Source organism: Sminthopsis crassicaudata, chromosome 2 (genome assembly GCF_048593235.1).
Source record: "Sminthopsis crassicaudata isolate SCR6 chromosome 2, ASM4859323v1, whole genome shotgun sequence".
Classification (NCBI taxonomy): Eukaryota; Metazoa; Chordata; class Mammalia; order Dasyuromorphia; family Dasyuridae; genus Sminthopsis; species Sminthopsis crassicaudata.
Window position 1 is genome coordinate 682,106,390 of NC_133618.1, and position 21,095 is coordinate 682,127,484.

The 21,095-nt window shown below is 48.1% G+C and overlaps 1 protein-coding gene across 10 annotated transcripts in view; it reads left to right on the forward strand.

The window, feature by feature from the left end:
- Window positions 1-5,750: 5,750 nt before the first annotated feature.
- Window positions 5,751-21,095, forward strand: part of LRRC27 (leucine rich repeat containing 27) — a 41,488-nt gene continuing 26,143 nt past the window's right edge. For 4 of the 10 annotated variants that reach the window (XM_074297205.1, XM_074297209.1, XM_074297213.1 and 1 more), the window contains exons 1-3: window positions 5,751-6,090; window positions 10,789-11,063; window positions 11,661-11,791. In XM_074297205.1, coding sequence (XP_074153306.1) covers window positions 10,899-11,063; window positions 11,661-11,791 — 296 coding nt within the window. In that variant the 5' untranslated portion in view covers window positions 5,751-6,090; window positions 10,789-10,898. Of the gene's footprint in view, window positions 6,091-7,313; window positions 7,402-10,788; window positions 11,064-11,660; window positions 11,792-21,095 lie in introns of those variants that run through there. The other 6 variants (XM_074297206.1, XM_074297210.1, XM_074297207.1 and 3 more) reach the window with 2 other exon arrangements.

Consider the following 21,095-nt stretch of genomic DNA (forward strand, 5'->3'; position numbering starts at 1 on the left):
AGAAAATGCTATGAAATGCAAAAAGAGATATTAAGGCCTTGGTAATAGGAATCTTTACTGTTATTCTTTTGCACCTTATAGGAAATTATGGAAATAAGAAATTAGGAATAGGGAAAATTGCTGAATTCACAGAGAATTATGTAAAAATTGAGAGGAAAGGACCACCGAAGCCGGTCCTGGAAGTGTGTATACCTTGAGGTGTGCAGGTGGTGTTCAGTGGCAAACCCCTCTACCAAGGAGAATGACCTCTGCCCGGAAAAAGGGCAGAAAATCCTGGAGGGGGTCTTCAGTCCTTGGTAGCTGGACAGGTCATAGAGGGGGACATTAACAGGAGATGGTATTACATCATATATATAATTGAATTTACCAGAAACAGTCCAGAAGCTAGACTACTCACTGAGGCAAGCCCCAGGAGCATTGACAGGACTAACTCTTCCTAAGCTCCTCCATAAGGAAGTGGACCTTTATCCAAGTAGGTCCTTGTGGGATTCCTTGCACTGACAAAATTATCATGACTCCAGAGTTTGGGGGATTCAACCCCTGCTCCCCAACATTTGGTGGCTCCATGTGGGGAAATACTGGAACCCCAATACATTTGGGGTGTCTGCTTCTGACAAGGTTACTAAACTAGCAGGGGGGCACCCCAACCTGACAAGCCCCTTGCCCTCTTAGTCCCTTTTCAGGAACCACCCTCCAAGACCCTTCCTTCTGTTAATTATTCCCTGTTTGTCCCACATGGGGCTCATTTGTATGTATTTGTTGGCCTATCATCTCCCCTCCCCTTTATAAGCTCCTTGGGATCAGGGGACTCTGGCTTCATTCTGTGTCCCTGTGCTTCCCTAGTGCTGACTGATTGGTTGGTTGGTTGGTTAGTTGATTCCCTCTGAGGCTGCCTTCCATTTGCATTTATCTTGTTTCCTCCAACATGAAGGCAGGGACAGCATTTCCCTTTCCTTGTCTCCCAGATGTCCCTCCAGTGCCCGGCACTCACTAAGTGCTCCTTGACTGACTTGATGGCGTTCTCCTGGGTTTTAGTAAGACTTTTGCAAAGTCTCTCCTACTATTGCTGTGGAGAAGAGGGAGAGACGCGGATTCTGTGACAGGACAACCTGAGGATTGGTTGGATGGCGAAGGGAAGAAATAGGAGGTGAGACCAGAAAAGGGGACCCTGATTGAGTCTGACAAGGATGAAAGGTAGGAGCAAAGAAATGGAAAAGAGAAAGTCTCCAGCTGGAAAATAGAAATTCCCTGTGCAAAGAGAAGAAATGGGATTGCAGAGGCCAGTGGGAAACTGAATGGTGCCCTGGGCCCAAATGATCTTCCTCCTTTGTCAGAGGAGGAAGGGAAGTAAAAACCATTGAAGAGAAAATAATTAAAGCAAGGGGGACGGCTAATTACCCTGAGCTTGAAGAAAGAGAGAACTTTCAACCCAGGAAAGAATTTGTATTAAAAAACACAGATTTTCTAAATTTAGATCGCCTACCTGGAGGTGGAGAAAAAGGGAAGATGCTTCTGTCTTCCTAAGCAAAGAGCTTAAGGGTCTTGTCATAGTTTAAAAAAGCTCAATAACTCCCCCCCAAATGAAAGCTGCTCATCAAAGAGTGAACCCAGGAAACCAACACCAACCAGTCCAGCAGGGCCAGGGGAACTGTGGCTCCTGGGGAGCATACAGCAATAACCCTAGGCTACCCGGCCTTAGGGGTGCCACAGAGGATGCTGGCTCTGTTGGTGAGTAATAGCAGCGTTTCTGAGAATCCAGTAGTGGGGTACAACTCCACCTCCAAGGCACCGGATTCAATGACGGGTGCAATTTCACCTCTAAGCCATAGAATTCAGTAATGGGAACAACCCAGCCCCATCTTTCCTCAATTTTACCTCTAAGCCACAAAATTAGCATATCAGTGACAAGAGAAAACTGATTTTTTTTCCTATGAAAGTATTTTTGTTAAACAAAGAATTGGAAAATGATAGACACCCACTATGGGGACCCTTACCCAAATTAAAATCAGACTCTCTCAAGGAAAAAAAAAAAAAAAAAAAAAGACACATTACCATCTCAATAGAAAGGGCAACTCCCAACAGACAAGGTGTTAGTGGAGAAGTGCAAAGCACAAACAGCAGAACACAAGACTGTATGGACTCTGAATTCAGAAGCCTCCTTCCCCCATCTTTTCTCCCAGTGTCTGGAGCACCCCAGGCAGGGCACTGCCCGCCCCCCACTTGGCAGAATCCTTGCCCCCTCCGTCCTCCCGGAGCCGGGATGCTGCCAAAGGACCAGCCGCCTGCTCCCTCCACGCCTGAGGGCGCAGCTCGGGCCCCCTCCCCTTCCTGTCTCCTGAGCCGGATGTGGGGGCACCAGCTCATTGCCCTGTGCTCACACCCACTGTTGCCACCATCGCTTGAATTCGCAACTGTGAGATCCACCGATCCGTGGATATTTTGGAGTATTTTGCTTCTGCCACAGCCGGTGCCCTGAGGGCTCAAACCAAAGGAAGGCTGCCCAGAGACCCCCAATCTCCTTTTCTTCCTGGCAGTCAGGACCACCTCAGCCAGAAGAAGCCTCCAGAACTTGTTCCCTGGACCTCCTCCCCTCCCCCCGGCTGTGGAACAAGGGGCCTCTGAAGGAAACTTTGCAGGGCGGTGCATCCCGTCCTGAGCCTACCTCAGGGGTGCAGCCAGTCAGCGGGCTGGGGACCCCGAATCTCAGGGACACCTGAAGTCTAACACAACTGGACTGCCCAGGATTACAAGAAACCACAAGCTCGATCCCCGCCCCAGCACACTGAGCCCTGCGGCTCTGGGCAGGTCACTTACTCGCTGCCTGACTCAGTTTCCCCAACTGTCCAGTGTCCATCCCCCCACTCGCCGGATGTTGTGAGGGCAGAATGGGATGAGATTTGTAAAGCACTTGGCACAGTCCTGGCGCCCAGTAAGTGCTTAATAGAGGCTACCTTCCCTGGATGCTCTCCTGCCATCCATGTCCTTGCTGCGCAACAGCCAAGACTGAACACAGTGCCCAGGAGGGCCCCAAAGGGCCAATTGCTTTAGACACAGCTTCACGTGGGGGGCTTCCCTCTAACTCGGGCCCCCCCTCTCTCAGTATGGCCCATGAGATGCTTGCCGGGATGTCACAGACCACACAGCTGATTCTGATGAACCTTGCTGCCGCTCACTCAGACCCCCAGCTCTTTTTCAGACAAAACACAACAGTTTACCTGGACCTTCCACCTCGTGCTTCTAAATGGGATTTTTAGTGTGAAACTTCATCTTTATTCTTGCTAAATTTCTTCTTGTTAGACTCATGGCCTCCTCCTGCCCCAGAGAGCCCTTGACCCCAGAACCCTGGGAATAAGACGGGTAGGGGGGTAGCTTCTGGAGGCAAGCTCGTGCCAGGCAGAGGGGCGCCCCCTGAAGGCATCACCCGGCCTTCCTCTTACTTCCTCCCCTTGTTCCCTTCATCCCAAATATCCTCCATCTCTGAGCCCAACCCAACAGCCACCGGGGGCTGCTTCCAGGACCTCAGACCAGTTTGGTCCCCCGGCCCTTTCTGTGCGAGGCCCGGGTCCTCCCAGAGCCCCTGCCCCTTGGCAATGCTCTCTACAAGCATGACTTCACTTGGCTCTCACGGCCACCCTGGGAGATGCGGAAACTGAGGCCGAAGAGGCATGAGGAGTGGCTGGTCAGAGGAGAGAGCCCGGCCTCTCTAGGTCCGAGGTTGAGCCCAGGTGGTCCCGATTCCCCCGGCTCTAGCCACTGCTTCACAAGCCATGGGCAGTGAGAAGGTACCCCCAAGGCGGGTCCCCCGCAGCTGTCCTCCCTCCCCAGGAGCTGCCCAGCAGCCACGGCTACGGGAGGCCTGGAGAGTCGGGCTCCTGCCCCAAAGGCCCACCCTCCCCCATCTGGGGCCAGGGACCTTCCCTCTGGTTTGCAGCTGAGACCCTTCCCCGGTGTGGCCTGCCCCCCCCAGGACGGGTGCCCTTGGGGTCCTCTGGGTGCCCGGATCACTGAGCTGGCCCTGGAATACCAAGGCCAAGAGCTGGTACCCAGCCCCCGGTCCCTCGTCCTGGAGCCGCTGGTCCCTCACGGGGGCTTCACGAGGCCAAGCTCAGCCAGGGGCTGGGATAGCCGCTTCTTGGGGAGGGCAGTTAGGGAGCAAGCAGGGCGCCAGGCCCCAGAGCGGAGGCAAGCCAGCCTCCTTCCGCTAGGGCCTCCACCCTGCCCTGGGAGCCCTGACCATTCCTGTCCGCCTGAGCCTCCAGCCTCTGCAGGTGCTGCTGAGGGTCCCCCGAGCTCTGCTCACCCCCCTCGGGTTGGGGTCCCCAAGGTTCTCTGACTTCTTCACATTCGAGCTCCGGACCAGGGGTAGTTCGTGCTTTTGGGGATTCACATTTCACAAATCCAACTTTCCGGAAAAACTCCGAAAGTTTGCAAACAGCAGATCATCAGGAAGATGGCGGCGAGCGGGCCGAGCATCGGACAGGCTGCACGATCGGGCCCGGCTCTTGTCAGCGGGGAGGGGGCTCGGGCCCTTGGGAGGGGCTCCGGCCGGAGAGCATCGGCACAGAGAGGAACCGAGCGAGGACCGCAGAGCAGCTTCTGCCCTTTTCTGGCTCTTGTTTGCTTGTACTTGGCTCTTTCTCGTTGCTTTTTCCTTTTTGATCCGATTTTTCTGGTGCAGTGTGATAGTTGTGGAAATGCGTGCGAAGAACTGCACCTTTCACGTGTAGCGGATTACTTGCGGTCTAGGGAAGGGAGTGGGAGAAGGGAGAGAGAAAAAAGGTGGAAAACAAGGTTTTATGAGGGCTATTGTTGAAAATCATCCACACACGAGTTTTGAAAATAAAAAGCTTTAATTTAAAAATTCAAAAAGGTGGTAAGTAGCCGCCCCCTGGGATAAAGTGGATGGGAATGGGCCCCCACTGGAAACTTCCTGCCGGCGCTTGCGGCCTGCGCCCACAACTTCGCGTTTCAGAATTCTGTTTGTTGCGAGAGGGTTTAAAGTCCGGATTTCGGTATTTTGTGACTGTGTATTATGCATCACACCGCCCCACCAGCCGCTTGGGGAAGCCTCGGGCGCCGCCAATGGAGAAGTCCCCTGGGGAGATCTCTGGGCCCGGAGTTTCCGCCCTCATGAGGAGGTGGCCGCGCCTGGGGCTCCGGAGTCAAGTGTGGGGAGGCCCTCTCACAGGACAACGGGCTCCGCCCTTTCCCGGCCCACGGTCTACTGTCCCAAAGGTGCCACCGGCCCTGTTCTGGTGCTTATGGGGACGTTTCCTCTGACTCTGACGCTCTTGGGCCGGATGCTCGGTCATGAGACTCGGGCTCCCTCCCAGAGTTAGCCCATTTCCAAACACCTCCCCCCCGACCGGCCCGGCCGATTCAGCCCCCTCCCCCTCCTACAACTCCCGCAGCCCATCCCCACCCCCCAACTGGTTAGTAACACTGCTTGCCAGCGTCCATCCCTGACCCTGGCCGGCTTCTCAGCCCACCCCTGGGCCCTCCCGTGCTCAGCCCGCCGAATCCCTCGGCACCCGCCCCTTCTTTGCTTTCCACAGCCCGGACAAAGCCCAGGATTTCTGGGAAGGGGCGGCTGGCTCACCAGAGCCCCTGCGGAGTGAGTCCGTCAAGAACCCCCCCCAGTTCTGCTCACAAAGGGCCAGCTGGGCCCCCCTCGCCGCCTTCTCCCGTCCCGGGAGGGCTCTTGGAATCTCGCACTTCCATCGGAACCTGGGCCAGCGGGAGCCCCGGACGTTGGTGACGTGGCGGCCGCGGGCCACAAAAGGGGGGCGGCCAGGGGCTGGCGCCCGTCCCCGGCACCTCCTGAGGACGAGCAGGGCCCGGTCCTCTTCCCAGCCGCTTTGGGCCAGCAGGGGCTCCGGAGCCAGGCTCGGCCCCCAGCCCGGGCTTCTGGCGCAGGACATGCGGGGGGGCCCCAGGAGACCACGGCTCCCGCACCTCCCTCCCCTCCGAGGCGGCCCGGCGCCCTCCGGAGGGTCTCCCTTGCGTGGAAGCGCCCCCTGGAGCCGTGGCGGAGTCAGCCTGAATGGAGAGCCAGACGAGGGAGAGCCGGTGCCCGCCCGGGACAGTGAGGTGACTTACTCGCCCCCCTCCTCCCCCCAGGAAGAAGCTTCGCACCTGTTAATTCCCGGCCTCCCTCCTCACCCCGCTGCCCATCCCCCAGCCGCTGGGCAGCTTTGGCAGCCCTTCTTGCACTGCTCCGGGACCTGGCGGGATGCTCAAGTCGGCTCCGAGACCCCTCCCGGGCACTTCCTCCCCCGAAGGCCTGACTTTACTTCCCTGAGAACCCCCGAGGCTGGATCTGCCCTAATCCCGGATCCCTGCTTCTTTATGGGCTAAACCCCCGGGGGGTCACCCCCCCACACAGTCCCTCCCTCTAACGGGCCTCCCCCCACCCGGGGCTCGGGTCACTCTGATCGCGCGCTCTCCCACTCGGTCCCGATCCGCCAGTGCCGGGTTTGGATCCCTCCTTTCGGGCTGTCGCCCCTCCCCCCCAAATAAATCTACCTTTGGCCAAAGAGGAGGGAGAGCCTGGCACGTGTTTATTTGGACCTGGGAGCCCGGACCAGTCAATGTGAGCTCGGGGACTGCAGCCGGGCGGGCCAGCGGGGCAGGAGGCGCCCTCACTCCCAGGCTGGTCCGTGCCAGGCAGACCGAGGGCACCGTCCTCACTCCAGGCTGGCCTGTGCCAGGCGGGGCCGTGGGCACCGTCCTCGCTCCCAGGCTGGCCCGTGCCAGGCGGGCCGTGGGCACCGTCCTCGCTCCCAGGCTGGCCCGTGCCAGGCGGGCCGTGGGCACCGTCCTCGCTCCCAGGCTGGCCCGTCCGTGGCAGCGCCCAGATGGCCAAAGCCCAGGGTGTGTTTAGAGTGGGGACCCCGCAGACATCAGGTGACCTCTCGGAGCACGCAGGGCGCACCCAGTGTGGGGGGGGGAGCTCCGGCCGAGGAGGGAACCGCAATCCCGCCTGCCCTCGGGGCGCCTGCTCTCTGACGGGGTGGGAAGTGGAGCTGGGTGCCACATGACCCGCAGTGCCCGGAGGCACGTAAGTTCCATCTGGGACGGTGCCAGAAGCCCCAGGTGGGGGGCAAAGCCTGACGGGAGAAGCAAGGCCGGGCTCTAGGCACAGGCGCACTAACCTCAGGCCGCGGCCAGCAAGAGGGGTCCATTGCGCAGGCGCACTAACCTCAGGCCGCGAGCGCGCTCTGTGTGGGCTCACGAGGGTGAATGTCTCTCGGCGGCCGCCGTATACCCTTCTAGCGTGTATTGGTTCCCATAGTAACACCCACCGTGGCCCCGCCCCCGGCTTTATTGCTATGCTGGCTGTGGGAGGGAGGGACCTGGCCAGCTGCAGAGGTCCAAGCACAGGTCCGAGGGTCGCTGCAGGTAAGGAGTTCACTGGATCGCCCGGCCCCCGGTTCGAGTCATGGTATTCAGAGCCGAGCCCCGGGGTCCCCCACTCCCGACCCCCAGAGGCTAGAAAATACGGGGGGAGAGAGATGCTCTCGCTGGACCCTTCCCCCGTAACCTTCCCTGTCACACCTGGAGGGGAAAGATTTGGGAACCAGTATTGATTAAATATCTGTTGTGTGCTCAGCACTTATCTCCTTGTATCCTCCCAATAAGCTTGCGCGATCGGTGCTGTTATTAGCCCCATATTACAGATGAATAAACTGAGGCAGGCAGAGCCAAAATGACTGGTCCAGGGTCACACATCTAAGAAGTGCCTGCGGCTGGTCTCTTGGTCACAAGCCTAGTCCAATCTTTATTTCATGTGATTCTGTCACGCTTGGCTTTTCTTCCACCTTAGTGGAATTCCTTAGTGTGGTCCCAGACCTGCTGAAGCAGGATTCCAGGCTGCCTCCCCCAAGCCCAACAGACCTGGTGTCATCGGAGTATTATACATACACTTTATGCATCACCATGCACACACTTTATATGCACCTTGAGGGTAAGGACTTGTGTTCACTTCTGAATTTGTGTACCCAGTAAAATGCTTAATGAGTTCATTAATTAAATGATTGATAACATACTGCTGTTGCCCACCCAGATAAAAGGCAAAATCCTTGAGAATGGAGGACTGTATATAACTTTTGTTTTTGTATCCCTGGTGCCCGGCAGCCAGCTAACCAGTAAGCATATATTAAATACCTACTGTTTGGTCTGTACACCCCACTAAGCACTATGGATATAAAAAGAGGCAAAGGAACAGGCCCTGCCTTCAAGGATCTTACAGTTGACTGAGGGAGACCACAGGCAAACATGTGTAAAGTTCCCTGCAGGATAAACAAATGATGATGAACAGAGGAAAGGCACTGGAATGGAAAGGGGTTAAGGAAGCCTCCCTGTAAGAGGTGAGATTTTAGCTTGGACCTGGGAGACCAGAACAGAAGAGGGAAAGCTTCCCAAGCATGGAACGAAGCCAAAGAGAATGCCTGGAACCCTCAAGACTCTTGAGGGGATAGAGTCAGGAACTAAAAGTGTGAGGAGCCTGAAAAGAGAGGAGGCAGCTTGCGAAGATCTCTGAAGGCAAACAGCATTTTATTTTGCTCCTGGAGACCATAGGGAGTCACTGGAGTTTATGTTCTAACCTGCATTTTAGGAAGATTGCTTTGATGAGTGAATGGATAGATTAGAGTGGGAAGCCAAGGCAGGCAGACTACCAACCAGCAGCTAGTGCAATAGTCCAAGCCTGACGTAAGGAGGGTCTGTATCAGGGTGGGAGAACTGCCTAAGCAGGGTGGAGCATATTAGGGAGATGTTAACCAATTAGGGTTGCTGCAGAGCTGAAAATGGACCAGAGCTGGTGCAGAACTGAAATGGACCAGAGCTGATATAGAGCTGAAATGGAATATAGAACTGAAACAGGCCAGAACTGAAATAGATCAGAGCTCGTGCAGAGCTGAAATGGACCAGAATTGAAATAGACCAGAGCTGGTACAGAGCTTAAATAGACCAGAACTGGTACAGAAATGAAATGGACCAAAGCTGGTGCAGAGCTGAAATGGATCAAATCTGGTACAGAGGTAAAATGAACTAGAGCTGGCACAGTGGTAAAATGGACCAGAACTGGAACAGTGGTGAAATGAACCAGAGTTGGTACAGAGGTGAAATGGACCAAAGCCGAAATAGATCAGAGCTGCTACAGAGGTGAAATGAACCATAGTTGGTACAGAAGTGAAATGGACCAGAGCTGGTGCAGAGGTAAAATAGACCAGAACTGGTACAGATATGAAATGGACCAAAGCTGGTGCAGAGCTGAAATGGACCAGAACTGATCCAGAGCTGAAATGAACCAGAGCTGGTACAGAGGTGAAATGAACCAGAGCTGGTACAGTGGTGAAATGAACCAGAGTTGGTACAGAGATGAAATGGACCAAAGCTGAAATAGACCAGAGCTGGTACAGAAGTGAAATGAACCAGAGCTGGTGAAGAGGTGAAATGGACCAGAGGTGATGCAGAAATGGACAGGCATTGATTGGCACCATATTGGGCTGAGGGGTTGAGAGAGGCATTGTGTCCAGAATGACTCCTAGATTGGGAGCCTGGAGGCTTGGGAAGATGGGAGTATCCTCAGCAGTACTAAGAAAGAGGGGAAGGATGAGGGAGGGGTTATTAGTGCAGAGGGGAAGGGAATGCGTTTGCTTTTGGACACGTTGAGTCTGAGATGTTGATGGGACTTGCAGTTTGAAATGTCCAAGAGAAAGACCATGAGATACTGATGAAGTCTGTGAACTTCATGGTATGAGCACTGACTAAAGGAACTTGGACAAGCCGAGAGAAGGTGATGGGGAGAAAATGGAGAGGGGGACTTTCTCTCTGTCTTCAGGTGTTCTAGCAGGAATAGAGGGAAGCTGGATATTATGAATATGCTGAGCCTTTCAGTAATGGGTCATTGTTTTTGTTGGATTTTTTTCTCTTAAGTATTTAATGACTGACACCTTGAGAAGATCTTGACAGGAGCCTGCACTTGGGCAGAAAAGTTAATCTGTAAATGTGCTGATGGTGAATAGTGGTTTGGAGGACATGCCTTTGCTGGGCCAAGCTAAGTCCTTGATAATTGGTCCCAGGCTGCACTTTAATGCGGGAGAAGAGGACATTTTTCCTCACAGAGCCTAACTTTCCAGCTTCACTTCTTCCCACGGCTTCTGGTCTTATCCTCCAGCCTGGCACAGAGCAAGGCCAGTGCCTTCTTCATAAGAGAGCCACACAAATGGGGAGTGGGAGGGGGGAGGATGAGGAGACGGAGAAGGGGAGGAGAGAAAACAGGTACCTGCAGGCCTGCACCCCCCATGTGTGTCAGGCATGATGCTAAGTCTTGAGAACATGGAAGGAAGGCGGACACAGTTTCTATCCTGAGTGCTTGCATTCTAATTGAGAAAAAGGATGCCAGATCTAGAACACCTAGAACATTCCATAACTCTGGACAAGTCACTTTTCTCTGCCTTTGTTTACTCATCTGTAAAATGGTTCTGAGAAGGAAATGGTAGACCATACTAGTATCTTTGCCAAGAAGCCCCCGAATGGAGTCAGGGAGAGTGGGACACAGCTGACTGAACTGGCTAGAAATGAGAAGTAAAAAGGAAGGAGCTGGGCCCGGCCGACTAGCCAGGACAGCTCCTCTGCAGAAGGTGCCAGCCTGGGAGCCAAAGGCAGCCTCCGCACGGTGAGAGCCAGCACAGGAGCCCCCTGCAGTGCCCCCCCACCTCCCTGGTACTCCCAGCCTCATTGCCCGCTCCCCATGGTCACACCCCCCTTCATTTCTGTTCTCAGGTCACCCCTTACCACAAAGCATGAGTCCTGCTTGGAGACCTGGTCCTTTGCTGGGCTAATAGACAGAAAGGGGCTGCTCGCTCAGAGAGCCCGACTGGCTGATCGGCCACATGGACAGCCCCTCAGCCAGAACCAAGAACCTGTCTGTCAGCGTCCCCAAAGATGTTCACAGTATTATTGAGGGGATCGTCTCCTCTTTTTCCCCCACTCTGGACTTGAGCAAAAGAGGCCTTGAACATCTAAGTGAAGAAATCTTCAAAATTTCTCATCTGAAAGTAAGTACTGCGTCAGGGCTGTGCTGTGAACTGTATTTAACTGGCCGGAGGGACTCTTGGGCTCTGACCGTTGTGTGTGTGTGAGTGCGAATTCCAGCCGCCTTGAGCACACACACCGCTGGGCCCAGGAGGGCAGCTTGTGGGAGAGTGGGTCCCAGCGCGGTGCCAGCCGGTGCCAGGGAGGGCCGCCCACGAGCCTGGTCCTTAAGAAGGAGCCTCTACTTTTTTCTTAAAGCAAATAACGGCGTCCTCTATTTAAGAAGACGTCCAGGGGATTTGTTGAGATGCCGAGGCCGAGCGAGCACACTGATCACCGGGGCCGCCCGGGCTTGGCCGTGTCCGGGTGTCCTCTGGGCGGCCCGGCTGGGGGAGGGCAGGGGCTGGAGGTTCCAACAGGCCCTGCTGGCCCTGCCCAAGGGCTCAGGAAGCTGAGGTTGGGGGCGGGAGGGGGGCCCCGGGCTGCTGGGAGTGTGGGAAGGAGCTGGTTAGACTAGGGACTGGCTCCCCTAGTGCCCCTTGCCATGGGCCAGTGCCATGGAACCTAATTCTGTTTTTTTGTCATTATTGTTGTTTGTTTGTTTTTTGTTTTCCTGGAAGCAATTGCATCTCCAAAGAAATGAACTCAGCATAATTCCTAAAGATTTCTTTCAGCTCCTGCCAAATCTTGTTTGGCTGGATCTCCGGCATAATAAAATTAAAGCTATTCCTTCTGGAATTGGATCTCACAAGTAAGACATGTTTCTGTTCCTACACCGTAAAAGTAATTTGCTTTGGGGTCTGTTTAAATAGGCCGAGGGGTGTTCTTATTTTCCTGCAGCAGGCACCTCGGTTCCCTACTGCTCTGAGGGTCAGATCAGAGGTCCGACAAATGGGCGCATGGCGGTGGCCCCAGGGGCCCCAGGCTGGGAGGGAGTAAGTCCGGGCCGGGTTCTCTCCTCCTGGGAGAGCCCAGGTGGGAGATGGTGACCCCAGGCCCTCCTACTCAGCCTTCAGAATGAGGAGAAAGCCTCTTTGCCCTTGGGAAGTGTGTTAACCCAGTGGTGACCTCGGCCCTGATGGCAGAGCCCCACGGGGATGAGGAGGAAGGCTCCGGCTTCCCTGCGCCTTGTGCTCATGGCACTCTGGTCCAGCCTGGATGCCATGCGAGCCCCTGCTGGAGCCCTGGCCAGCCCTGGAAGCATTTAGTTCTGTTAAACTGAGGCTGGGAGGGTACAGAGTAGGCCGGTGAAGGTGGGGATGGGGCCTCAGGACCCTGCATCCAGTCACTCTGCCCTTCCCGTGTTCTTCCTCTCCATCCTTCCCCCTGCCCATCATTCACTCCCACAGAGCCAGCCCCCCACTTGCCTCTGAGATCCGTGTTCCAGGGGCTTCCAAGCCCTGCCCTGGCCAAAAGGGAGCCGTCATCCTCTCACACACCCCTCCCCACCACGCAGACTGGAAATGGAGTCTTCATGTCCCCTGTTGTGCAGGCTCTGAGTTCTAACGGTTTTTCTCCTCCAATTTGTTTTTGTTTTTTCAGACATTCAGGACCCCCTCTCTTGGGGGATTCCCCGTTTCATCGGGCGTCTGCCGTAACTTGAGTTAGAGATGTTTGTAGCTGCTTTGATGTTTTCATGCTCATGATTCCAGTTTTAAGTAGCCTTTCTATTGACTTATCTGTTTGTGTTCCAGGTCTTAAATTAAATTTTCTTCCTCTTGTAATTTTGAGTGGTTTGGGGCTCTTTTTCTTATATTTTTGAGTCTCTGACTCCCCTCACCCCCTTAATAGCAAATTTAGCACAGTAATTGGGGCCACATCTTCCTCCTCCTTAGGGGGATTTACTTTGCACTGGACTTCATCCTATCCCTAAGAAGGCAGAACTGTCCTGTAGCCCCTAATGCTGTCCCGGCTCCAGGGAGGGTGGGCTGGGCTCTGCAGCCCTGGGGAAGGGAAAGCCCCCTGCCCTCCATCTTGCATCTGGACTCAGTTGTGATCTGCTGCTTGTAGAATGGTTTGGGACCCACGGGGGCCGCAGGAAGGCAGTCCCTTCATGGGATTAACATCCTCCATGGGGGGCTTCTTGCTTCCTCATCCCATGGATCTGGCTGTGATTGCTCTGCCTCTGGAACATGCTTCCTCTTCAGGAAGCTTTTGAGAGCTAATGGGAACTAGAGAATATGGCTAGTGCTTTATATATATATATATATATATATATATATATTTTTTTTTTAAATTTTCAGCAGTATTTTATTTTCCAAATACATGTAAATGTAGTTTTTAACATTTGTTTTTGTAAGACTTTGTGCTCCAAATTTTTCTCCCTCCCTTATTTCCCCCTCCCCAGATAATCTGACATAGATTAAATATGTGCAGTTCTTTTAAACATATTTCTACATTTGTCACGCTGTGCAAGTAAAATCAAAGTGAAAAAATCATGAGAAAGAAAAAAAAAGAAAAAGTGAAAATACTATACTTCGATCCATATTCAGTTTCCATATTTCTCTCTCTGGATGGGTATGGCTTTTTCCATCCCAAATCTGTTGCAATTGCCTTGAATCACCTCACTGCTGAAAAAAGCCAAGTCCATCACAATCGGTCACCACATAATCTTATTGTTGCCGTGTACAATGATGCCCTGGTCCTGCTCATTTCACTCAGCATCAGTTCTGTCAGTGTCCCCAGACCTCTCTGACATCATCTTGCTAATCATTTCTTACAGAACAATAATATTCCATAACATCCATATACCATAACTTATTCAGCCATTTCCCACTGATGGGCATCCCCTCAGTTCCCAGTTTCTTGCCACCACAAAGAGGGCTGCCACAAAAATTTCTGCACATGTGGGTCCCTTTCCCTCCCTAAAGATCTCTTTGGGATACAGACCCAGTAGTAGCACTGCTGGATCACTCTTTGAGCATAGTTCTAAACTGCTTGGATCCGTTCACAACTCCATCAACAATGTATCAGTGTCCCAGTTTTCCCACATCCCCTCCAACATTTACCATCCTTTCTTGTCACTTTAGCTAATCTGAGAGGTGTGAGGTGGTACCCCAAAGTTGTTTTAATTTGCATTTCTCTAATTGATAGTGATTTAGAGCATTTTTTTCATATGACTATCAATGGCTTTAATTTTGTCATCTAAAAATTGTCTGTTCATGTCTTTTAACCATTTATCAATTGGGGAATGACTTGTATTCTTAGAAATTTGAATCAATTCTTAATATATTTTAGAACTGAGATCTTTATCAGATAACATATACTGGCTGTAAATATTTTACGTAACGTTGTATTTCTCTTTTAATCTTGTTTCTGTTGGTTTTGTTCGTGCAAAAAACTTTATAATTTAGTGTAATCAAAGTTGTCCATTTTGTCTTTCATAATATTCTCTAATTCTTCTTTGGTCATAAATTCCTCTCTTCTCCACAGATCTGAGAGGTGGACTACCCCTTGCCCTCCTAATTTGTTTGTGGTATCATCCTTTACACCCTAATCATGGTATCCTCCTTTATACCCATTTTGATCTTATTCTGGCATGCGATATGAGATGTAGGTCTATGCGAGTTTCTGACATAATATTTTCCAGTTTTCCCAGAAATTTTTGTCAAAGACTGAGTTCTTGTTTCAGAAGCTATTGTTTGGGAGTTTATCAAATATCAAATAGATTACTATAGATCTTGATAATTGTCATGTGTATCTAATCTATTCCACTGATCTACCAAGCTATTTCTTGGCCAGTACCAAATGATTTTGATGTCTGCTGCTTTTTAATATAGTTTTAGGATTGCTAAGCCACCATTCTTTGTATATTATTTTCATAAATTTCCTTGATGTTCTTGACCTTTGTTCTTCCAGATGAGTTTTGTTATTTTTTTCTAGTTCTAGGGAATAATTTTTTGGTTGTTTGATTGGTATGGCACTGATCAATTTAGGCAGAATTGTCATTTTTCTTATATTAGCTTGGCTTACCAATGAACAATTAATATTTTTCTAATTTTTTAGATCTGACTTTATTTGGTGAGAAATATTTTGTAATTACATTCATATATAGTTCTTGAGTTTGTCTTGGCAGGTAGACACCCAAATATTTTATTTTGTCCCAATTATTTTAAATGGAATTTCTTTTTCTATCTCTTGCTGATGGACTTTGTCAATAATATATAGAAATGCTGATGATTTGTGTGGGTTTATTTTATATCCTGCAACTTTGCTAAAGCTGGTAATTGTTTCCAGTAGGTTTTTGGATGATTTTCTAGGATCCTCTAAGTGTATCATATCATCTGCAAAAAGGGATAGTTTTATTTCTTCATTGATTATTCTTATTTAATTTCTTTTTCTTTTCTTCCTGCTAAAGCCAACATTTCTAGTATAATGTTAAATAAAAAAATGCTCTCCTATTTTTAATAGGAATTGGGCGCTGTATTTTGTGAAAAGAGTTTTCTGCTTCTATTGATATTATCATATGATTTCTGTTATTGTTATTGCTTTTGCTTTGTTATTGCTTTTGTTATTGATATGGTCGATGATGGGAATAGTTTTCCGGATATTGAACTAGCCCTGCCTTTCCTGATATAAATCCCACTTAGTCATAGTGTATTATCCTGCTGATAAATTACTGTAATGTCTTTGCTAATATTTTATTTAAAATTTTTGCATCAATATTCATTAAGGATATTGGTCTGTAATTTTCTCACTCTGTTTTGACCCTTCCTGGTTTAGGTATTAGTGCCATATTTGTGTCATAGGAGGAATTTGGCAGGACTTTTTCTTTACTTGTTTTTCCAAATAGCTGACATAGTATTGGAATTAGTTATTCTTTGAATCCATCTGGTCTAGGAGATTTTTTTTTTTAGGGAGTTCAGTAATGGATTTTTCAATTTATTTTTCTGAAATGGGACTATTTAAGTAATTTATTTCCTTTTCTGTTAATCTGGGCAATGTATATTTTTTGTAAATATTCATCCATTTCAGTTAGATTGTTGGATTTGCCCATACAGTTGGGCAAAATAGCTCCTAATTTTTGCTTTAATTTTTTTGTCATTGGTGGTAAGTTAACCTTTTTCATTTTTGATGCTAGTGATTTGTTTTTTTCCCTATCTTTTTTCTAATCACATTAACCAAAGACATATTTACTTTGTTGGGTTTTTTTTTAATAAAACCAACTCTTAGTTTTATTAATTAGTTCAATAGTTCTTAGTTTCAATTTTTATTACTCTTTCCTTTGAGTTCCAGAATTTCTAATTTGGTTTTAACTGGAGAGTTTTAATTTGTTCTTTTTCTAGCTTTTTTAGTTGCATGCCCAATTCATTGACCCTCCTCTTTCTCTGTTTTATTCATGTAGCTATTTAGAGATATAAAATTTTCCCCTAAGAACTGCTTTGGCTGCATCCCATAGGTTTTGGTACATTTCCTCATTATTGTCATTTTCTTGGACGAAATTATGGATTGATTCAGTGATTTGTTGTTTGACCCACTCATTTTTTAGAAATAGATTATTTAATTTCCAAATGGTTTTTACCCTATCTTTCCCTGGCCCTTTATTGAATGTTATTTTTATTGCATTGTGGTCTGAAAAGGAAGCATTTATTATTCCTGCCTTTCTGCATTTGATTGTGAGGTTTTCTGCCCTAGTACAGGATCAGTTTTTGTGTAGGTGCCATGTACTGCTAAGAAAAAGGTGTATTCTTTTCTGTCCCTATTTAATTTTCTCCAGAGGTCTATCGTATCTAGGTTTTCTAGGAGCCTATTAACCTCCCTAGTGTCTGGTTTATTTTGTGGTGCGATTTGTCAGATTCTGAGAGGGGAAGGGTGAGGTCCCCCCACTAGCATAGTTTTCCTGTCCGTTTCTTCCTGTAACTGGCTTAAAATCTTCTCTAGGAATTTGACTGCTCTACCACGTGGTGCATACACATTTAGTATCATCACTACTTCATTGTTTACACTGCCCTTTATCAAGATGCATTTTCCCTCCTTACCTCTTTTAATTAGGTCTATTTTTACTTTTGCTTTATCTGAGGTCAGAATTGCTACCCCTCCTTTTTTTTATTATTTCAGCTGAAGCAGAATAAATTTTGCTCCAGCCTTTTACTTTACTCGTCTGTGTCTCTCTGTATCAAAGGTGTTTCTTGCAAACAGCCTGTTGGAGGATTCTGGTTTTTCATCCTCTCTGCTATTTGCCTCCATTTTATGGTGGAATTCATCCCACTCACATCGTCAGAATTACCAGCCCTGTATTTCCTTCCATCCTGTTTTCTCCCCTGAATATACTTTTGCTCTCCCCTCTCTACCCTGTCCATAATTGTAGGGGTTTTTTTCTGGTGTTTCTGCCCTTGCTTCTATCCTGTCCCTCCCTCTTCTGTCTCTTTTTTCCTCCCACTTCTTTATATAATTAGACATTTCTATACCCAACTGAATGATTAAGTTATTCCCTCTTAGAACTGAGATCAAGCTTCAGACAATGCCCATCCCTCTCCCTTTTTTCCTTGATCTTTTGCACCTCTTCATGTGAACTAATTGCCTCTTTATTCCTCCCCTTTCCTCTTTTTTCCCATCCCTTCATGTCTTTTTCTTTGATGCCATCACATCGCAGTCCATTCACAACCGCACCCTCAGTCCCTGTGATGTCCTCTCTCTGCCCAGTGACAGTTCTCAAGAGTTACATTTTCCTATCTAGGGATGTAACCAGTCTAACCTTTAAATAATATATATTCCCGTTTGCCTCTCTATGGTTCTCTTGCATCCTGTGTTTGTAGATTAAATTCCCTGTTTAGTTCTGGTTTTTTCAATAGAAGTGATTGAAAGTCTCTTCCTACATTGAAGGTCCATCACGTCCCCTGAAAGATGATGCTCCGTCCTGCTGGGTCGTTAATTCTTGGTTGAAACCCCAGGTCCTTTGCCTTCCAGAATATGGTATTCCAGGCCCTCTGATCCTTTACTGTAGAAGCTGCCAGATCTGTGTTAATCCTGGCTGTTGCTCCTTGATACTGGAATTGTTTTTGTCTGGCAGCTTTTCCTTGAGATTGTAGTTCTGGGGTTTTTCTCCTGGGATCTCTTTTGATGGTGAATCAATGAATTCTTTCAATAAGTATTTCCCCCACTATTGGGGCAATCTTCCTTAATGATATCTTGAAGAGCATTATCCAGGCTCTTTTTTTGGTCATGATTTTCAGGTAGATCAATGATTTTTAAATTGTCTCTTTTGGATTTCTTTCCCAGGTGGGCTGTTTTTCCAATGAGATATTTCACATTTTCTCCCATTTTTTCATTCTTTTTAATTTATTTGACTGATTCTTCATGTCTCAGAGTCATTAGCTTCCACTTGCCCCGTTCTTATTTTTAATGTGTGGTTTTCTTCAGTTAGTTTTGGTATCTCTTTTTCCATTTGGTTAATTCTACTTTTGAAGATGTTGTTTTCTTCAGTAGATTTTTTAAATTTGCATTTGGCCAATTTTATTTTTTAAGGAATTACTTTCCTTTCTAAGCCATTGACCCTTGCACACCTCATTTCTTTTCTCCTTTTATTTCTACCTCTCTTACTTCTCTTTTGAAGTCTTTAATGAGCATTTCCAAGACGCCTCTTTGGGCTCAGGACCAGTTTATCTCACTCTGAGTTTCTTCTATGGACATTCTATCCTTGTCTGAGTTTGTGTTTTGGTCTGTCTGATCGCCATAGTAGCTTTCTATGGTTACAGTGATTTTCTGTTTCTTTCCTTTCCTTTTGGTAGTTCCTTTTTTACTTTTATGGTTGGGCTCTGCTCCTGGGGTAAAAGGGATGCTGTCCCAAGCTTCCTGTGCAGCCCTGAGCCTCAGCTTTGAGCACAGGGGCCCCTTGTGTTTGCAGGGGTGAGCTTTGCCTGTTCTGTTCAGGAAACAACCTGGTTTCCCAGAATTTACCTTCTGACCTGGGCCTCAAGGCTGTCCCACTGATCTGTTCTGTAGCTGAGACAGGACTGAAGGTCTTGGTTACTGATTTGCTGTCATTAAGACCCTCACACAGAGTTTGTTTCAGCTGGTTCCCTTTTCTCCCCAGTGAGACTGATCTTTTTTGAAATTTTTTGGTCCATCTTGAGCTGGAGAGGATTTCCCTCAGACTCTGCCCAGAGGCTTGGTTCTATGTGGTTTTCCAGGGAAACTGGGAGAGGTTGAGCAGCTTCCTGGCTTTCCTCTGCAGCTCCAGGCCCAGAGCCCTTTCTTCTGACGGACATCTCAAAATCTTAGTATTAATGTACTTTATTATAACTCTAGGAGATCAGTAGTAATGAAGGGCTACAGTTATCTCTTCCATATCGTGACCTCACCCATCATGATTTTGATATATTAGGGGTTGACATAGGAAATTAAATGGGAATTTTTTTAGGAATTTTGTGGAGCCACAGATGACATGAAGGCCATGACCAGATTTTAAGCCCAGATTTTACAAGATTCTGTAAGCACCCATAAAAGAAAAAGAAAAAATTCAAGCTTGCCTATGGTCACACAGCCAATAAATGTCTGAAATTGGATTTTTACTCAGGTCTTCCTGCCTTTGAGGGAGCCTAATATCAAGGATGGAAAAATACAGAGAGAGAAGTGCAATTATAACAAGAAGAGCTCTCAAAGCCAAGCAGAAGGACCCAGCCAAGATGGCAGAGGAGGAGGGAGCACAAAACTCCCTCTCTCTGCAGCTCCAAGAAGAAGGCTGCATTTAGTTGTAATCCTCAAATCAAGGGAGAAACCACAGCAGGTTATCTTTATGGCCCTGAGATCACCGATCCAGAGGACTGGCAAGGGACCAGGACAGGAAATGTGGAACAGAAACAGGCCTGGGTCATGGACACAGTGTCCAGAGCCAAAACCTCAAAAAGGAACACTTCACTGCAAGCCAAACCTCCCAGAAAAATACGATTTGCCCATGGATCAGTTAGAATTCCTAGAAGAAATGAAGTAAGAAAGTATAAATGAATGAGAATGACAGAGGAAAAAATTGGAAAAGTAATGAGGACTATGGAATGTAAACTTAGATAATAGCCTCGCACAAGAGGTTTCAATCTTGAATAAATAAAAGACTTCCTCAAAATTAGAATGGACCAAACACAGGTGTTTGTGACTCCATGAGTTATGAAATACTAAAAGAAAGTCAAAAGATCGAAAAAATTAGAGAAATGTAAAACATCTCTCTTTTTTAAAGCTGTATTAAGCAGAGATAATTTAAGCATCACTGAAACAGAAATGAGATTGATTCATAAAAGAAAATTGCCTGAACCAGAGGGCAGACTAAAAATAAAAATAATCCTCACTAATCACATCTTTAAAGAAATTTCCAAATCAAAATTCCCACTAATGTCATAGCCAGAGGAGCCTGGTCAAAAGAAAAGTATGAATCCAGTCCTTTTTCTGTGAGTCTGCAGAATTCAAGTGCCAGAGAGCCCCATGAAGGATGACACAAGATTTATCAGCCACCACCTGTCGGGAGAGGAGAGCGTGGAACACAGTATTCTAAAAGGCAAGATATTATAGCCTTATCACTTATACTCAGCAAAAATGAGTGTAATCCAGTGAGGGTTGTGAGGGTGGGGGATGCGGTAAGGCCATGAAAGGAACGGAGGACTTCTACATTCCCGATAACCAAAAAAAACCCCGGAGCCAGATAGAAACATGGACATAAAGAGAAACGTAAAAAGGTACCTTGAATGCAAAGTGAAAAGGAAGCATTGTGCACAATTAATAGCACTGTTACTTAAACAAGATATTCTAAATTATATTATCAGAACAATTCTGAAGGAAAATGTTATAAACCTCCAGAGAAAGAATTAATGTTATGGAAGTGTGTATTATATAGTCCTGCATATATATCTATGTCAAATGTTGGCCTTCCTAATGTGTGTTGAGAAGGAGGAAGACAACTCGGAACTCAAAATGTAGCCAAAAAATAAATAAAACAGATTGGATTTTTCTAAAGTAAATGTAAGCTAGTGATTAGAAATGACTATCTAAGGATGGCACAAATGACCCAGACATCTCCAGAGACCCAAAATATCATTAGAAGTCACCCAGGAAATGAGGGGTGATTTTTG